The sequence below is a fragment of the Acromyrmex echinatior genome, chromosome 15 (genome assembly GCF_024713525.1).
Source record: "Acromyrmex echinatior isolate Ae372 chromosome 15, ASM2471352v2, whole genome shotgun sequence".
NCBI lineage: Eukaryota > Metazoa > Arthropoda > Insecta > Hymenoptera > Formicidae > Acromyrmex > Acromyrmex echinatior.
Genome location: NC_141866.1, coordinates 1360968 through 1376227, shown reverse-complemented (window position 1 = coordinate 1376227; position 15260 = coordinate 1360968). Strand labels below are relative to the sequence as shown.

General features: G+C 38.8%; 1 protein-coding gene across 5 annotated transcripts in view; it reads left to right on the top strand.

Annotated features, from left to right (window-relative positions):
- Window positions 1–15260, top strand: part of LOC105151266 (uncharacterized) — a 131239-nt gene that overhangs the window by 25906 nt on the left and 90073 nt on the right. The window contains exon 1 of one of the 5 annotated variants that reach the window (XM_011064879.2): window positions 157–1681. The exons of the other annotated variants lie outside the window; for them this stretch is intronic. Coding sequence (XP_011063181.2) covers window positions 1627–1681 — 55 coding nt within the window. The 5' untranslated portion in view covers window positions 157–1626. Of the gene's footprint in view, window positions 1–156; window positions 1682–15260 lie in introns of those variants that run through there. 5 annotated transcript variants of the gene reach the window in all.

Sequence of the window (15260 nt, the reverse complement as noted above, 5' to 3'; positions counted from 1 at the left end):
GTGACTGACTCCCCTTCTCCGTTGACGAACGATGGGCCTGCCTACCTGCCGCCCGTTGCCCCGCTCCCATTACGACGCGGACTCTCGCGGCAGGTGCACCAACCTAAGTGCCACTCCGCTTACTTGTGTGTGTGTGTGCCTACCAAGGCAGAGTAGTGTGTCCGGTGGTCAGGTTCTTCCCTCTCTTTCTTTCTCTTCTTTTCTTTTTCCCTCTCTCTCTCTCTCCCTCTTTCCCTTTTTCTCTTCCTTTCCCCGCTCGCTATCTCTTCCGCTGTCTTTTTCCCCCCTATCTATCCCCCTACCTGTGTGTCTCCGTCTCTCTCTCTCTCTCTCTCTTTCTTTCTCCCCCTACTGTTTCTGTCTATCCGTCTATCCTCTTCGACATCACCTCACGCAGCAGTGCCGTGTTGTAGTGTCGTGTCATCCCGCGGTACGTCAACGATCCTCTCGGACTGAAGGCAAGGATCGACCGGGTCGAGAGTACACTCTGCGATTACTGGGGGCCGGTCGATCGCCAGTCTACAGTAGGGTGAAGAAAGTGAACCCACGGTCACCGTGAAGGTGAAGGGAGTGATATTCCCAATGGAACGCGCGTTCTCCAGACATCGATAGTCGAAGGTTTACGACGAACGAGTGATCTGTTGAAATATTTGGATGCGAGAAATCTGTTGAATCTGTTTTGACTCAATCAGTAGGAAACAAGATCTTACGTTGGTGAAAACTGTCGCGATGATCGAAGACAAGCCTGTCGTGATTGAGCTTGTTCGTTAAGAACAACTTTCAAGTCTGCCAAGACCTGGTGTCGTATTATACCGACAATTTTTAATATCTGCATGAATAGTTTAATGATTACGTTTCGAGTGAAAAGAGTAAGAGAAAGAGTCGTCTGGTGATATATCGAGACTCGATTGTGATCCGCGCGAGTCGAAGACAGTTATTATTCGACGAGTTGCAAGGTGCGCTGAGGAAGGGGACATTCGGTGAAGGTGTCAAACGTCGGCGGCACCTCATTGACATTTTCGTGACATTTAGTGCGCGATTCGAGTCGAGTGCCAGACACCTTTTCGTGTAACACGCGTGTCCCTCGTTGTTTTACGACAGCGAAATCTTGGACGAAATCTTACGGGGGAGCGTGTTACTGTTGTGAGAAAACGACACGACGAGCGAGAGAAGACGACACTGCGGCGAAAAGGAAGTGAAACGAAGGCCAGGCCGAGTCGATGACGCGTCCTCCGTGCCTTATCAACGACAGAACCAGAGCGCGGTGACGGCGAAGACTCATCCGAGAGATTTATCTGTCTCTCGGAATTCTTCAGTTGCATGTGTACGACTTAGAATACAAATAAGACGACCTGCATTCTTGCAGAGAATCTCCCTCCGAATCTTTGTTGAGCGAACCACGACGAAACAAGATCTTCGAGCCTATCTCTGAAACACAGAGCTCCGTTGCGGAGCAACAGGTGGTTATATCTGAAGATTATTGAAACGAGGTTTCTCCTGTGACTTTCGACAGGCAGAACCGGAGATTCTTCATTTGGTTGGAGGTTGCCGCTAGTAGCCAAACTGGACATTCTTACCGCCACGTCGGAAAGAACGGAGTGGAGATGTTCGCGGGTCACTGAGAGAATGAGGGAGTTGGACACCGAGAGCCCTGTCGTCTGGCCGGCCTGGTGTTATACTGGTGAGTCGAACACTCGAACGATGGCACAATTAAAATAATTGATAATAATAATGAGCAAATTGACTTTGTTAGACACAACGGTATCATGTGACGATTTCTTGATAAAAATAGATTCCGGGAAAAATTGTCTGTCCAATCTATTTAATTAGATTTCTCTTTAAGTTCTCTTCAAATCATTTGACCATGAACGCCCGCGGTTAATTTCAATTTATCATCATTAATTTTTTATTATCGACTTAATCATTTGAAACTTTAATGAATTTTTAATGACTTTTATTAGGGAATTGTGACAACACAACTGTTTTCGATAGATAATGCTATTTTAATCGTAATGAATTAGCTATGCGTCAGTGTGTTCGTGTTCGTTGTAGTTGAACATTTTTTAAGTGTTATTTGAGAAAACTTGAAATGTTCTGACGCGATCGAGATTGATTCGTGAACATAATGCGCCTCGTTCAAGCTATCGTCAGTTGCACCGGTAGCTGGTTGACGAAATCATAACGAGTTATAGTGTAACAGGATGTAAATCGCTATAGCAGTTTGAGGAAAGTTATGAAACACGCGGCCGCGAGTAGGCGTCACGCGGCAGCTTTGGAATTCGTACTCCATTACTTTATCGACATCTCGAATGACAGACGAAAAACAAATACGAGCATGGACAAGAAAGTGCGTGCCATGGAAGTGTCATTATATAATAGAAAAGCAATTAAAATTCTTGCCAATCTAATTACAGCTTTACTCATGATGAAACAATTAGTCTAATGACGCATATCTAATTTACATAATAAATATATATTTATATATTTCATCTCCCCTGTATACTGTATTTATTTTATGTTAAAATTATATTTTTAATTTTAAAGAAAAGAAATGTAGAAAGATATCAACATGGTAAATATCCGGTAATTAACTGATAATTAAAAATACGGTAATGAAATGTTCTATATGTTATATTTGTCGAGCGCTTAATTTCTCGGAAGTTGTACATATTTCTCTAACAATAAAACTCACTACGTAATATGATTCTGCCACTGTCAAATCACGCAAAATTCCAGTGCTGTGAAATTTAAATACTTTGCTTTTAAATAGAGTTTTGGATCGATTGCATGCAAAATTAAAATAAATAATTAAGATTCTTATATATTTTACTCTTTTATTAATTCTTTTGGAATTTTATATTGGTATTGTAATGTTTATTCTCTTTTGACTAGGACTTATGACGTTGTATTTTTTTTATTTTTATTTATCGAATATTATATAGCTTTGAATATTATTATTTTTTTTTAATTTAATTATTTTAAATTTAATTGTTTATTTTGGCTTCATATTCTGAGTCTTTGTCATTTTACGATTAAATCGTAAATGATAGTATTTATTTTACTATATAGTTTGGTCTCTAATGGATTCTTCACATATTTGTAACATAACAAGGAGAAACACACGAGAAGGGTTATAGATTTCCTCGCGGAAAGTGGTTTTTTATCATTCCTTATCAAGCCAGACCTCTTAATTTTCGTACTATGGTAGCCTACCTGCTTGACGTTGCTTCTTGGCATCGTTTTGCCACACGGAGAATTCGTCCAGTTTTGTTTTGTTAACGGGGAGAAGCTCCAAGACACGAGAACGAATCGCGAAGGGTGTAATTATGGTGCTCGATCTTGACAATTAGGAACCCTTGGGAGCTGTCGGTAGCGGAATAGGGGCCACTTAGCTCCCGCAACTTCCAGCAGCTTTATCTCGTTCAATCGCCTCGCGTTATTCGTCGGTGTCTTCTAATTAAGGAATAACCCGCGGATTTTTTTCCTATTCGGGATTCGAGCTAACGAAAATATCGCTAATTGTCAAGCGATTAATTTTTGAATCTCAGTTCTCGAGGTTGGCTATCGTCGTCGTACTCTCATGTATCTCAATTTCTACTTAATACAGCTAACGGCGAGATACCGATACAGAAATCGATACTCATCACTCAGGAAATCCAGCAAAAAATATCGAGCATAATTAACTCTCATATAGCTTGACTTGTGTTCTCGAAAACGCACGATCCGTCGCGAATCATTCGGTTAAAACGCTATTTTTGCCAGTCAGGATATTAATAAGCTTTTTTGGCGCCGCGCATTATCTCGGGGCGATTGCACGCGGTTGTTAGCCAGTTGTTCGACTCTCGGCTTGGAGTAGCGTAACAAAATCGGCATGATTTGGTGACAGAACCGATCCCGCGGAACGGATTTGTTACGGTATAAGTCGAAGTAATGGCGAAAGATGCTTTGCGGACGCGCTACTCCGGTCGCGACCGCTAATGCGATTACCGTTCTTTCGTAGTCACCAGGAAGCAAACATTGTTTCGCGTCGCCAAAACGAATCATCTAGCGTCGCCGCAGAAATCCATTTTCGGAATCTATGATTAGCGAGAAATGTAATTATTACTCCGAAAAAAATATTCCTGCCGACTGTCCGTTTTTGTACATTGTATACGGAATTAACATCTTCGTACAATTGATATGGACAAGTTTTGAATATTTCTTTTTACAATATATTCATTATTAATTGATAATTTATCTTCCTACTTGAGTAATTTACTTATTAATCATTCTAATCAATTTATTTGACAGAATTTCATGATAATTCATTTAGCTAAAATTTCTTCTCGTTTTTTTGCGTATTTCTTTTTATTGTAATTAGAAATTATATTTATCGTATACACGAAGAGAATTTTTTCTTAGAATTTACCCTAAAAATACGATAGTCGTGGAACAATATTGTATTTCGAGGAATTTTTTAATGTAAATTTCTTCATTAATAAAATTACAATAAATTGTAAAATAAGTTTGATCAATGTTACTGAAGTGCATGGTAAAAATTTTTAAAATATTATATTGTATCACACCTACCATATTTTTGGGATAAATTTTAAAAGAAAATTCTCTCCGTGTAGAGTTCCACATCTGTGCTTTTTCGAATTAGGAAATGCAAAAAATGACGGTCTAATTAGCTATTGCTAAGGTGATAATCATTTAGTCGAGTGAATACTTGACTATAAATGGACGATAGCGTGAATATCATTCTTAAGTCCTGATTGAATTTTCTCAGCGATTATCCAAGGCTCCTGTGGAAGCATTCGTTCAGTTTCGAAATCGCGATGTATATAGAAGTCGGAGAAAGTTATAAATCATGATAACAATTATTGATGCTGTGCACTCTCGTGACTCTTCAATTATAACGATATTATCATCATTAAGTTAAGTAATCGTATCCTTGTTATCGCTGCTTATATTTCGATTATCTCAAACTAACGATCATGATCTTCTAACGAGTATAGTTAGCTCTTTTGTTTCTTTCTCTTGGACATGACATATCTTCCTCATTTCGTTCTACAAACTTCTTAAATCAGAGAGATATCTATGAAAAACACATTCGATAGAACGAAGGAAGCGTAATGTTTCTGGAATTTAGAACATGCGCCACGCTATTGAGGCATGGCTTCGTCACTTTCTTAACCTATCGTTGTCCAGGTCTTCTCAATCAGGTTTCCAAGAACCACAGCTCTCGCCGTCTACGGTTATTTTGTCGAAGGCACCATGTAAGCTTTTCCCTATCGAATAGTCGGAGGGATCACACGTTCACACAATTTTAGTTTCGCCTTCCGTCATGGAACACGCGACTTAGCAGCCCTCCAGTAGTCTCTTCGCCGCGTCCTAGTCATTGCCGTTGTCGTTGTATAGATTGCCATTGCCAGAGTTAAATATTGGCTGTCGCTCAAAATACAAACGCGATTAAGCCCGCGCCGCTGACTGTGGTATCCGCGTACTGCTGCCATCGGCCAGTAACTTATTTATGGACCACAAAGTATCAGCCTCTGTTTCCGACTGTCGTTTCCTTAGGATCCTCTTTTCTCTGTCGACTCATCAGGACCCGATCCCGGTAGATTCCGCGCGTGATTATCGACTCTTTTTCGTTTTCATTGTTTGCGACAGCTAATAAAGCCCGCCATTCTAAGAAGAATGAGCTGCCTGTCTTCAACGCGTTAGATGCGTCATGTATTTAATTTTGCAATTGTACGCACATATATGATGGAAAATGCTGTAATAAAAAAATATACGATTATCTTTCAATTTTATTACATGATTATTTATTTTAATTTCTTTACGAAATTGGCAAAAATTATTAAAAATTTTTATGAATAAATATTAAAACATGGAAATATTTAAATACATATGTATGTATTGTGGGTAGGTATTAAATCTAACATTTGGCACTATCCTCATGAAATAGGCATCAAATAACAGATGTTTTTCATTTCAAGTAAAATTAACCCTAAGATTATGACAAGAAAGCCGGAAAGAGTACAAAGAAAACAGCAGCAAAGAATTCGTTAAAATCATCCCTCGCTGTTCAAGGGACTAATAGACGCGCCATTATGACGGAAGCGGGAACAGCCTCAAAATTGCACTGCGAGGGTTTCTAATCGCGTTTTCTCGAGACAAAGGGCATCAGCCGTGGAAGAGGATATACCTAGAGCCGAGGAAGTGGTGAAAGGGAGAGATGAGGGCGGGGAAGAAGGTGAAACAAAGAGAAAGGCATAGAAAGGATGAGGCGGGCGAGAGGAAACGTGAAAAAGTGGCAGACCACGTCGAGCTCGAGGTGGGAACAAAAGCCACCTCTTCTTCTTGTTCGTCTTCTTCTTACTTTTCTTCCATCGTCTCGTCCACGAAGCTCTCTTCTCTTCGAGAAAGAGAGAGAGAGAGAGAGAGAGAATGAAAGGAAAGGGAGAGAAAGGAAGAGGGAGAGGCATTTGGTCCTGCGCTACGTAGAGGAATCGCTTCGGGATAAACCATTGTGACTTCTTGCACGTATGAAAAACCACAAACCACTGACGTTATTTCGCGGCCGCGAACATGAAGGGCCTCTCTTCTCTTCTTGACCGCGTAGATAATACCCGGGAACTCTGGAGTCTCTCTTTGCTCCCTTGCTGGTTACCCTGGCCCGCTCTGTCCTTTGGTTCGATTTCTTTTTTCGGCGGCACCGCAGAATCGCGCCTTGGAATGATGCTCTCGTTTGATCGACCATCTCGGTCGTATTGACCGCAATGGTGAGATTATTATGGTGTCATTTATCGACGGGTGCGTACAAGGTATCGATTTGATAAACAGCGAACTGCAATTCGCAATTGCCATAAAACTGAAGTAGAAAAAAGTGGAATGGTACTTAAAGTTGGATACAACTACCGGCAGTTGTATAATATTAGCATACATATGTACAGTAAATATACACGATACTAAAATAAATGTTTTTATAAAGTAATGTTTTTTTATTTGGCCCGAAATTATTAATAAAATATTGATTCTTGATTCATTTAATGAATACTACTCGATATTAATCAATAAATTAAATTTATTGAAAATGCATTTGCACATGTAATCGATATTATGACTACGTTGACGGAATTTGAATCTATCGCGGTCTTTTTCACATTAATCGGCCGATCTCCGAATCGCGCCTTCTCGTAAATAGACGTGATCCACGTCTCTGTTCCCTCCTCCTGCTCTTTCTCCTTCTCCTCCTTCGCAACGACACGCGCGCGCCAACGAGTCCTCAGGCACCCTGTCGTTCCAACAGGTGACAGGGGAGTCCTTAATCGCGTCATGACGTTTTCATATCGGAAATCGTGCGAGTCACGTCGCTTAATTGCCCGTGCGAATTATTGAATGCCAGAGCGCCGGCCGATTGCGCTCACGGCACGCGTTTATCTTTCGGGAAACACTTCGGCACACTCGTGAATCGGAAGAAAGAAAGAGAGAGAGAGAGAACGCGGTGTCTACCTGACATTATTATTAACGCGCCAGGACGAGTGAGGACGAGTGGCGGGTATACTGTCGATAACGAGCCATCGAGGAGAAGACGAGTTCTCCATTCAGACTAGGCCGGACGCCTCGAAAAATCTCAACCGACAAATGACAGATGGTCACGGTTCTCCACAACAGAGAGGAAAGGAATCTATCGCGGGGAAAGGGGAGAGGACAGATGAGAGGAGCCTGGAGCACAATAAACAATCCACAGGCATTATTCGTCTGACTGGAAAAATATATATATATATATGTATATATATATATATATATATAGGTCGACTTAGCGACGTCAGGACGATGACGATTAAGGAAGTCTAGCCCTTTCTATTAAGTGTAACGTTTATTTATTTAACCAACACGTTGTTTATTTGCGTACATTTCCTTGACGCATATGACGGTTATAATAATGTTGCATTATATGTGAAAATGACATTTTTACTTTGCAATGTACGTTCCATCCTTTTTGATAGCAAGCTTCAGTTTCCACACACGTGATATAGTAAGCTATTTTTATATAATTTTATTCCATTATACAATTTTTGTTAGCGAGAAAATTTATTTATATTTGCAAACTGATTATTTTTTTAAGAAAATAGTGACATTTTATTTATTATATGTAAAAATTTCAGATAAATAAATTAAAAATAGCAAATATTATTGGCAGAATTTGCGAAAAATAAATCAAGCATAATAATTTTAAAGATAACGATAATTAGCAATAAAAATACTTCCGAATTAAGGCTCTTGAATACCTCACTTATAATCGAATCGTGACGTCATACGTAACATATGTGTCATAAGTGACACGTTGATTTTTATTGCATGCTATTTATAAATGAAGACAAATTGGATAAAACGGAATAATGAAATTGTTGTAAAAATGGGCCGAGACTATCATTATCCCCTCTGATAGTCAGTAAATAGTCGTAAAAGGTAATCAGTAGACGTAAAGTGCTACTGATTTTTATTCAATTCACATGCGTAGCCTATTTTCTTCTTCATGAACGTTTCTCAACTATTTACTATTTACTAACTGTCAAGGAAGATAAGGATAGTTTCGGTCCATTTTTACAAATGTTTTACAGCGATCTCATTATTCCATTTTATTCAAATTGTCTTTACTTATAAATGGCATGTAAGAAAAATCAACATATCATTTCTTGCTATGACGGCGCGATTCAATATGGTTGAGTACTCAGAAGCTTTAAGATTAAGCGCGTTAAATTGGCCTCCATAATTCTATCTTTCGCCCGCATATCATTTGCTCAGGTGATCTGTGAAAACAGGTGTTCGAAAATGAATTAAATGGGAAGTAATAGTCCATGTTGAATCGTCTCGGTTGCCGCATTGTCGCAAGATTTCGATTACTAAATAAAGAGTTACTGTGCGAGCTTCTTTCTGATAAAGCATTTTTGTGTTAGTTTTTCTAAATATTCTATGATTTATTTTTTAGCAGTGCGGAATGAAACAATGTTAAAACATTCGTGATTTTGATTATAAACACGACAATCAGAAATTTTAGAAGTGCACTTTACTCTCAACGTTAAAATAACTTCTGTCATATATTATTAAGTGTAAATTTATCGTCAAATATCAATGACGCGAAATGTATATGATATAAAAAATTAATTTATCAAAGACTATCAAACGATTCTTTCTCTACAAAAGCAATTAAAATAAAAATTAGAATATCGAAATCAAGCGTGTAATCTCAACGGAGAAATTTGATTTGCAAAATACTTATAAAAATTCTCAGTTAAGTATGTAGTTTCTATGCACTTTGCTCCCACACGCTGTCGATACATTCCGCGAATCGATGAAAATGCAAATGAGGGGCAGGAAGATGTCTCGTGCGGATGTCTTTTGCGACCCATTGTCATCATAGAAGTCTTAAGTGAATTACGTTCCAATCTCGTTTGAGCGAATTATCCGACGAGATCGTTGATCAAAAGGTGATTTAAATAAGAATGAGGTTTGGCAAAATTTTCTTGAACTTTATTCCGATCTTCGTATAAACGGTTTCGTGAAACGTCATTGGTCTAATAATTTTAATTTATTGTTTTAGATCTTTTTTCTTTCTTTTATATATATATTTTGATCATGTTGACCGTGTTGGATAACACGGCAATTATATTCGGTATTTTTTAGAAAGAGAGAGAATATATAGAATGAAAAAAATTATATTATAATTATAGAAAACATTAATTCATCAACTCTGTGGTTATAAATGGTTTATTTTATTTTGAAATTAAGATCCAATATTACCTTGCTAAAAAATTCATTAATTTTACTGTAAAATTAATGTAGACTCATATATAATTTTTTTTTAATTTCTGATATATATATTGATTAACAATATAGAACCGTATGATTTTTGACGACACAAAGTTTGATTTACTTAAACTAAATCATGTGGAAAATGTGATTAAACCAAAGGTCTTGCTAGTGTACGTGTCGAACTGTTCGATTGATGGTGTCATGGCTTTGAGCATATTCAGACATCGTGTTGGCATGTCTGCCTACCAACGAAGCCTGGCATGGAATAGTTGGTAGGGGTGTCGGTATGATGACCCAGACAAGACGTCGATAGAATATATAAGGCATTGTCCTTCTTTGCAGCGATGCATTTTTAAGTTTATTCGTGTCACGTTTGAAATATACATGTTTGGCTGTGAGCATTAATCTTGTGAATTAATATTTTTGGATGTTACAATATTTGTGATATTCTTATTTTAAATATCATCATTATTATTATTATTATTATTATTAGATTTAATATTTTTTATTACCGAATGATGTACTATTTGATATAAACGTAAAGTATGCGGAATACAATGAAGACATAGAGGAGAATTATTTAAATGATTATTCTAAGAAGCTAAATTCCTTAATCTGAAATAATTTTGACTTTCGCAGCAATTACTAATCGGCGAAATCGGTAAAACTTTATTGATTGTTTGTATGAATTATGTTTCCTTTATTAAATGCTCATTGTTGCATCATATTATCAAAATATTTTGCATTGTTAGCCATATACTATATTTAATTATTATAAGAGTCACATTGCTCTGAAGAAGTCGTTCAGTGGCTGACTTGGTCAAAGTGCAGATCTATGAACAGCAGAAATGCAGTGCGAAAGACAAAAGTGAGATAGAAAAGAACAGAAATATAAAAGATCGAGAGTAATAGGAAAGAACATCTTCATTTAAAATGAAAAAAAAGGAAAGAGCTGCACTTAAGACTGATCGTATCCTGAAGACGTCGTAGATTTCGAGTATTTACCTTCGTGCGACCTCCAAGAAACCTCCGGAAAAGGGTAGAAAAAGCATACGTTCTTTCGTCGGCGCCACCTTACACTTGGCTGTCTCTTAATTTAAACGCCACCGACCCGCGAAAATATTCACTCGCCCCCCTTTCGCTTTGTCCCCTCTTTCGTTATTGCACCGTCGACTATAGAAACGCCGTAAACACGTCGCGGAGACGGGATAAAACGTCGGTTTTATGCGAAGGCGTTACCAGACGAGGGAGATTCTCCTCCGTGATAGAGACATGTTTTCAAGTATTACCCAGCCGTGGACAGGTACGGACTGTTAGAGCGGCGTTACGAGCACCTTGGAACGCAAGCTCGCTCTTAATCGGGAGACGCCTGGAGCTTCTTACCATAGGCATGTCCTCGGTTTACCGGACTATTTTCGTACCCGCATGGTGAAAGCTGCTCGCGCGCCAACATAACGAGAATGAAGTCGCCGGTATTGATGAAGGCTGTACTTAGTCGCTGTAGTCATTGCTGCTGCGTGCAAAAAATTGAAAACGAGAGAATTATTTGAAGAAGTGATTCTTGTAGTCTATGTGTATTTATTCTTTTGAAAATCAATTTTTTTTTTATTATTTTACGTGTGAAGTAAAAAACTAGAAATCTGCATTATTTAACAGTTTGCGTTTAATAATAAAACACCATGATTCGATTATATTCAAACATCGTGACAGACTACTCGTTAATGAGTTTGTAATTATGTTGTATGTCCTTTATATTTTTACTTATTTTTACTATCTTCGTGTTTCTTCATCTAATGTCTGTTTCTGATCTAATGTCACACAATTTTCTGTATCCAATCCCGATAAATAAAATTAACCCGAGAATGATTTGCTTCCGAACGCTTTTCTGAAACCGGTCTGAAATGAGTTCTCCGCCTCTTTCCGAAGAAGACTCTCGGTCGTCTCTTTTAGCGACGTAATCGTTTTCGAGGGGAACAAACGCGCACCGCCTTTCCGCACCCACACCAGAATGATATCTTTTGTTTCTGAGGCACTGAAGGGTTCCTTCGGTTAAGAGAATCCGGAAGTTGGCGAAGTCACGTCGTTAATAAAGGCACAGTGGATGCGCGATGAGTGTCATGGTTTCTCTTTAGCCAAAGCTACGTGACATTTATGACGAAGAACGATATCGTAAAGACATACATTTTCAAGTCCCTAATATCTCTCTTTCTCCATCTGCTTTTTTTTCAGTTGAGTGCCTGCCTGGTACGATTTGATGAACGTAAACATGACGTTCTTCGACTCCTTGTTATTTTAATTTCTAACATTATTATGTTTACCGCTTCTTCTTCCTGTTTTTCTTTTTTTCATCTATTCAATATTGAATATAACGGTATTCTTGCGCATAAATGTATGAGATTCCTTACAAAAGACATAGCTTTCTTGTCTTTGAAGTTAATTATTTGTTTAATTTGCTATATTTAACTTTAATTTTATTGAATTTACTGCTTACTTAGATTGAAATTAAATAACATATAAGTTTTGCATTCTGATTACGAAACAATTTTTTAATTTTAGCTTCAGTATTATCTTCATAAATTTCCGTATCAGTATCTCCTTTGTTCTTTTCGTTTTTCTCTTACCGGTATCACGGTTTACCTAGGTACATGTACTGGCATACGGTTTAGACCGCAGCGAAGAGTTTTCTCATCCCATCGCGATCGGCCGTAATGATCCGTGCGGTTTCTATTGGCGTGAAATATGCGACATTTACACACTCATTTCGTCCCTTCTCGATACGCGAGTGAGTGAGCGAGCGAATGAACGAATATACCCGCTGAGTATTATTCTATCGGCGAATGACCTACGGGTCATGACCTTAAACATTCGTGGAAATGGAGCGGAAATGACACTGAATTAAAATTTATGTAAGTCTCAATATTTGCTGCAGCAAATTATTCCATTTCGAAAAAGATCACAGAATATATAAATTATTTTCTCATATTATTTTATTTATATATATAATTCTTACCTCTTTGATATAAACAAAATAGGACTACAAGATATAAAAATAAAATATTAAAAGATATCCAAGATACTTTCACGCGTTATGCAGTGTAACGTTTCACGTAAACTTGTTGGTTTCTTGTTGTTCGATTCTTAGAGTCATAATCGGGGAACGCTTGGGTGAGCATTTTTTCGAAAAGAATTTCGGTTATTTTATCTGTAGGTTGAAGCACATCTTCTCAAAGGCCGCTAGTTTTCTTCGTTCCATCGTTGTCCTCCTTCGAGTGGACACAGGCCGGAGGTCAGTCGTTTGTAAAGTCGATGCGTAACCCGACCTGACTACAGGCACGTCCCGCAGGTCGTAGCCTGCTGTTTTTATCTGGCCGTATTTCAGGATGATTCCACGCTTAATGCTCCCTCGCCAACCCGCCTCGTCTCTTACGAGGCGATACCGCGGCCACGGTGACAACTTAACCCGGAGATTGTTCACGTACGGTGCCGTGGCTGTGGCTTTACGACCGTGTCGAACCGTCAACTTGGCGGGGAAGCCTCTTCGTGGCGTGTCATCTGCGTATAACCCTAGAAAATCTTAACACTTCGCAACAATGTAGTAATAACTTCCGCTATCACAGTAAAATAAGTGACGGAAGAATTAACCGCGTCACTATGAAAATAAGAATGGAAGATTATTAGCGCGCAAATAGTGAAAATAACGTGAAATAACATCTTTAATAATATATATTTAATATTATTTAATATTATGCACTGTATAATATGTATATTTATGTGTTATATATTGAGAAATAAGCTAGTCTTCGAACGTACCATAAGCGTAAATAAAAATTTCTTGGTCCAATAGGTATCAGTGATTCTGTGAAAAACTTGGCGCTTCTCAAGCCGTAATTTAGCATGTAGCAAAAGTGATAGGTCCTCATGCAGGAACGCACATGAACCGTGAAGGACAGATTCTTACGGGCGTGCCGTATATGGAGAGCCTAAACGCAACGATCGTGCTTATCGCTCGAGTTTATGATTCTGAAATACTGTTAAGTGCGAGTACTGCGAACCCGTGCCGGTTAACTCGCGGGAATTAGCAGACCATGTCTGCGCGCGAGGCCAGAATATTTCTTCAAAGAGGATTATTAGCTGCGCAACAGTCGAACGTACATTCTTAACGAACCTCGTGACAGTTTAACAGCGCGGAGATATCCGATAATTTTATTAGCAATGTTATAAAATACGAACTTCTCTAGATAATATTTCAAGACTTACGTCATTTCTTTATTTATTTCAACCATGAGATTGAATTTTCCAGTGATTTAATTTTATATAATCAGGCATGACAAAACGGTAAAATATCGAGTCTTACCGCAGTTTATTTATGATAAATATCGATCTACTTCTCTTTTGCTGAGAGGTCAACCTCTGTGAGAAATAACTTACGTCGTCGAACTTCTGAATTTATGTGCGCCGCGACGCTTGACAGATTCTATCAGCTAGGCTGCGGAATACTGTTCGAGACAAGTCATGGTGCAACCAGATATCGGCTTTTGTAATGATCCGGACTAAATCATCGGTGGCGCGGTAATGGATTTCTGAGGAAGTGGCAGCCGATTATTACCGATTAGATTGATGTGGCGCGGTGTATCACGTCATTATCTAAATTATATTACGTCGAGTCGCGGTTGATTTTTCACCGGTCTGAGTTATAGCGAATCGGATCGGATCGGTTGACCTCGCATAGCGTATCGCGTTTTTGCGGTTTGTCGCCTGTATCGTCTACGGCTAACGTGAATCCATTGCCCTTTTCCGCGGCGATACAGTCGGCCGCGAACGAGACTTTATTACGGACAGAACGAGAATAATTTTCTTCCAGAACGTGGCGTGGCGCGCGTGTGTGTATACGTCAATACATTTTCCGAGGATAAGTGGATTCCTCGATCTGTCCACCGACCTTTGATCTCGTGCTCGGCGACGCGTGAACGGAAAAAAGGCTGTACACGGCGTTACCTTAGCGGGCAACCTCTGGCAACTTTTGCCATCTCGGATACCGGTCTTGCGACAAAAAGACTTCATTATATCGGCGAACAGATTAATATGAGTCGTCGGTGTTTACGAGCCAGTCTCGGCCGAAGAACAAATATCGGATTAACTAATTAAATGATATTTAAACTATACAAAGTAAAATATTCTTGGTAAGAGGACGTATTTGCTATTAGCGGTCGCTTAATGCTGCGCTATCTTGTAATGAATGATAAGATCAAACGCGCGAGAAAGACGGATTGCCATCAACGTGAAGTTAATATCAACATAGTAATATGTTAATAGGTCACGGTATCACGACATTTTATTGTTAACGTTTAATGAGATCACTGATATCGATCGTAAAGGTTACGCGGCAGATAGCGAAGACTAAAATAACGGGATGACCTTTATGATCGCGTATGTGATATGGACATAATGGCTATTGCCAA